At 48.7% G+C, this 4,804-nt stretch overlaps 1 protein-coding gene and 1 long non-coding RNA gene across 5 annotated transcripts; both read left to right on the forward strand.

Moving 5' to 3' along the window:
- Positions 1-297: 297 nt before the first annotated feature.
- Positions 298-2,197, forward strand: LOC119330068. Its single transcript, XR_005159874.1, has 5 exons — positions 298-833; positions 945-1,115; positions 1,192-1,286; positions 1,398-1,530; positions 1,667-2,197. It is a non-coding gene; the product is annotated as an uncharacterized LOC119330068 (long non-coding RNA).
- Positions 2,198-2,500: 303 nt separating this feature from the next.
- On the forward strand, positions 2,501-4,026 carry LOC119330067. 4 transcript variants are annotated; one of them, XM_037603178.1, is made up of 4 exons: positions 2,501-2,690; positions 2,784-2,819; positions 2,926-2,997; positions 3,848-4,026. In XM_037603178.1, exons 1-4 carry the CDS (start codon positions 2,522-2,524, stop codon positions 3,913-3,915), a joined length of 345 nt encoding a protein of 114 aa, XP_037459075.1. In that variant the 5' UTR covers positions 2,501-2,521; the 3' UTR covers positions 3,916-4,026. The 4 variants fall into 4 exon arrangements, 1 of the variants encoding a protein (XP_037459075.1); XR_005159872.1 differs by having other exon boundaries at positions 2,501-2,695; positions 2,784-2,997; XR_005159873.1 differs by having other exon boundaries at positions 2,501-2,695; positions 2,926-4,026.
- Positions 4,027-4,804: the final 778 nt, after the last annotated feature.

Raw genomic sequence — 4,804 nt, forward strand, 5'->3', positions numbered from 1 at the left:
CCTTTTTCACATTTCGAGCTTTTTCATTATTTGTTAACTTTTTCCTTTTTTGAAAAGTCAACGGTCAACTCTCAATGGTCAACGTTCAAGGTTACTGGTCGGCCGGTCAACAATCAGCGGTCACATGTCATCAGTTAACAGATTTAAAGCAAAGCACAACTGGGTCGACCCATATACTCCCATACGTGACTGTTAGGTATCTCTACTCGAGAAGTTGGTAGTCTCGCTTCAAGGTTTATTTTCGTCCGCTTTATTTTCATCTAGCCTTCCACCATCCCGTTGGTTTGGTTTTTTGTCTCACCTCGCACTGTCCGCCAAACCAGCCGCCCGCCGCCGCTATCTTCCTCCTCTCCCGATTCCTCCAAAGCAGCCGCCGGCCTCCAACCCCACCGCCCACCTCGTCTCCCCCAATCCCGGCCTCCGCCCTCTACTCCTCTGCCGGCGCCCCCTTCCCTCCCCTCCCATTCTCTCCCCGTACGAGCTTCGGCCGCAGCAAGATCTGCCACGGTCGCACCGCTGCTTCCGCATCTGTGCCATCCTCCCGCATCCTCACCATCTCCCGCCCTCACGTCCAATCCGGATGCCACACCCCTCGCCACTACGTGAATCCCCTCTCGCTACTGCGTGAATCCCCTCCGCCAGATCTTGTGGTCCTCGCCATCACGCCGGGGGTTTGGGTCGCCATGAGGAGACGCGGGAGAAGTTCTGTAGGAGCATCGTCACCAAAGGCACCTGCAATGTCTCAGGGAGAACAAGAACGTCGCCGACAGTTTTGATCGATTGTACGATTCCTATATCAGCACCTAGCCCACCCATCTAATCTGCACCTACATGTGAGTTCTTTTCGTTTGTATGTGCTTATATTGGTGAATTTCTGATTTGATACTAATGTAATACCAACCTCTCTCTTGTTCTAACTTGGTGATTGGTCCCATAATTACCAGGCAAGCCGTGTATTCGCTTTAACAAGGAGGGTACTCTGTTGGCTGTCTCTACTGTTGATACTTGATAATGGTACCAAAGTTTTAGCAAATGCCGATGGTCTTCGGTTATTGCGCACACTGGAAGATCGTTCTATCGATGCTTCTCGTAGTGCATCTGACACTGTAACAAAGGTAGTTACTTTTCCCAAGAAACAACTTGAGATTGTTTTCCCCACATGCATGGATCAATCGTTTCTTATTGGTGCAGCCTCTAATAAATCCACTGACTGCTGGTGCCGTGGAAGCCGCCGCCGCCGGTGCAACCAGTTCTGAACTGCTGCTCCATCAGCTATAACTGCAATGGTTTGTTTTGATCCAGATTCATTTGGTCTGTTCTATTATAAACAATTTACATTGCGATCCCAACTAACTTGATCGTACTCTGTACTTTTTTTGATGGAATGGGGACAACAGAAACTTGGTTGATGTAAAACCTGGAATAGCTGATGAGTCAATGCATAAGTCAAAGGTCTGGAAGCTTGTGGAGATAACTGATACAGCTCAGTGCAGATCATTAAAACTGGGTGATAGTATTAACACAGCTAAGGTGATACTTCTTCCCTTGCCTTTTACCTCTCTATATTTTTGAATATGCATCATTTTCTAGCAATCTTGTGGGTGCACTGCCAGTTATAAGATTGCTATTTTCTTAAATTAATTCACAGTGTGATTTCTACATGTAGAACACTGTTTTAGCTCTCGTTAGATGCTTGACGTTTGACAAGTGTCTTACGGACATGAACAATCATTATGACTGCTAAGTGAAGCTATATCTTCGGGATCCAATTCCAACCACGTCGACCAGAGCGGCTCCGCTATCGTCGCAGGCCGTCCAGTGCAAGAGACCACCGGACGGGCAAGCGCTTCGCGACACAGGTCAAGAAGCCACCACCTAAGACAACGATTGAAAAGGCGGCACCACCGTCGCCTCCCTTCAAACTCGCAGCCACCGCGCTGGCGGCGAGCTCGCACGCGCGCGTCGTCGACCAGCACCACCGCCGCAGATTACTCCCTACCGCCGCGCCACCTCGTCATCATCGTCGGTGGAGGACGACCCTGAATACGGTTACCTGCGGATGGTGCTAGAGCGTAGCGGGTTAATGTGCGCAATGCCGCCGCCGAACTGGCCGTTCAAGGGCCACTCCATGTCATCCCCGGTGGACCTGATCGTGTTCCACCTCCCCGCGGACGACTCCGACGACCGGCGCCAAGGTCCGCTCCGGCACCGGTGGAACCGGAAGCTCCTCTTCCACCTCACGCAAGAAATCCTCGCCGTCCTCCTCCACCTCGACGACAACGGCGCCTCCTCCGCAACCAGACTCCACGGACCGGCGCTGCTATCGAAGGTGTGGAGCACGGTGAAGGCATTCCCGGCGGCGGACTGTAGGGTGGTGGGCGACATCGACGCGCTGGTGGTACTGGACCTACATGTCACCCAATTTTGTTGTCTTTGGGGAATAGATGATGACACATGGACACCATTCGGTGGCAGTTTGATGTTTTTCAGGAATGAATTCCACCCGTTATTCAATACTACTATGAGAAAAGTAGGGAAATGCTCACCCTCTGCTAAATGTACTGGTTCGTCTCGCGGTCTCACCCCCAAAAACAGAGGAGAGGAGAAGGGAGCTCCTCTCTCACACTCGTCGGCTCCAAGGAGCCCCGCCGCCATGCATGGTGGAGAGGAGCAGGGAGCTCCGCCGCAACGTAAGGTTATATCCATTGTTGCATCTTGTAATTATTAATTTGGAATAAATCATGCAATTGGAATTTATATATGTTTTACTATCTTTTTTGTAGGCAAACCAAGTCTGCAACGTTTGAATATTATACTCAGTCAGTTGCTCGACTACTTACAGTCCTATTACTTGAGACTTATACTTGGTTAGCTGTCGTGTACATTATTCTGACATAAATGACACCATGTCTATGTGCAAGTCAGAAGGACCTGACCATCTAAAAAGATGTCAAATTAGTGTGGTACATGCTTCAGTACTGCAAGTTGGAGTAGCAAGTAAGTATACACATCAAATGAAAGTACTGCAAGTTGGAGTAGCAAGTAAGTATACACATCAAATGAAAGTACTGCTTTAGTACAACATGCTTCAGTACTGACCATCTAAAAAGATGTCTAATTAGTGTGCACGAATCATGTTAAAACCTGTAGTGCCTACTTGCGCATTGATACTCATACCTGACGGTGATAAAAGTTGCATTTTGAGATTCAATTCTTTGATTTATGATGCTCTGCCATATGCACAATGAGAACATATATCCTTCTTACTGATCTCTGTTTTTCTAAGTTGAAACTATTTCTTTGTTACTTGGTGTATGTGAAGTGCAATCATAGTCCTGTCACAAACTTGTTTGAGGAAGGCAAAAGACTGGCCTTTTGCAGGACAGAGAAAAGACCGGCTTATTTTAGTTCAACACAACATAGCAAGCTCAATATATATTAGTTAGCACATGGCAGGATGCAGACTAGCCATGTTCATTTGTCAACATTTATACTTTCCATTGTGTAGTTGAAGCACGCATAGGAGCGTCCCAGTTATGATGTATAGTTCACAATGTTGATTTGGTAAGTAGTTAGAAAACATATGTGATGTATATGTAAAAAGTTGTGCCTCATTCAATTCAGATAATTGATTTTCTGACTTTGCATATCGATAATTGAAAACGATGCATGACACACGTGTTAGTGAAATAGAACAGTATTAGTGTAGTCCGTGGCTTTGAAATATTTGAAATAGTGGTGTCACATAACTTCTTATAATCATGGCGTATATTCTAGGATCATAAAATTCTCTGAAATAGTTTATATATTTTTTCTTTCTCTTTTTGTTGTGAATATAAAATTTCAGGCTTTCTCTTATTGAAACACACAGAGTTCTTGATAAATGAGAAAGAGTCAGTTATGTCAACACCATGAGCACCCTTGAATAAAAGTTTATGTCGGTGTACTAGAGTAGGGGTACCCTAGTATCCCGAACTCGTGCACGGGCAGTTGCAGCGCCCCGCGGCAAGGCTTGCCGGGCGACCGCCAAGACCCTCCGTGGTTCCCTTGAAGACCATTCAAGAACAAAGTACTCAAACCAAGGCCCCGGCAAGAGGAGCTTGGCGGGAAGGCCAACCCAGGCCCCGGCAAGAGGATCTTGCCGGGAAGAGACAAGACCCCGGCAAGAGGAGCTTGCCGGGAAGGCCACTCAAGGCATACCAAGAAAGCTTGCCGCGACGCGCCCTGCGTCTCGGCAAGATCCGGCGAGCGACAAGCTTACGGACGCGACAAGACGACGACCCCGGCAAGGTACTTGCCGGAGGCCAGTTGCCACTATGTACCCACGCTCCAGCGCACCCACCCGCGTGTCGCCATGAGGCTTCCTCAGGGGGCGCGTGGCGGGAGCCTGTGCAGCCAGGGGTACGTGGTGGCAAGCGGAGATGAAGAGAAGGCCATCGTGGCGAACGGTGGCGCTCCTAACGGTCACTTTTTGCACTGTTTAGGCAATTCAGACAGGCATTCAATGCTCTTGTCCCCTGCCGTCAGAGTTAGGTAGGGTGCACTGTGTCTACAGTAGCGGTAGCTGCACCTACCGCATCCTTTTCCATTTTTACCCCTCTCGTCTACGTTGCCACCTGTCGGTGACCCCTTGAGAGTATAAAAGGTGGCCCAAGCGCAACGTTGAAGAGGTTCGGCCGGTTCGGCTCATTCGAAACACCAGGAACACTCCCACGCTCAGTCTGATAGCGTCGATCGCTCCTGAGCAAGGATTCAATACACACAAACAAGCAGCAGTAGGGTTTTACGCATCCGTGCGGCCCGA

Source organism: Triticum dicoccoides, chromosome 7A (genome assembly GCF_002162155.2).
Source record: "Triticum dicoccoides isolate Atlit2015 ecotype Zavitan chromosome 7A, WEW_v2.0, whole genome shotgun sequence".
In the NCBI taxonomy this organism is placed as follows: Eukaryota; Viridiplantae; Streptophyta; class Magnoliopsida; order Poales; family Poaceae; genus Triticum; species Triticum dicoccoides.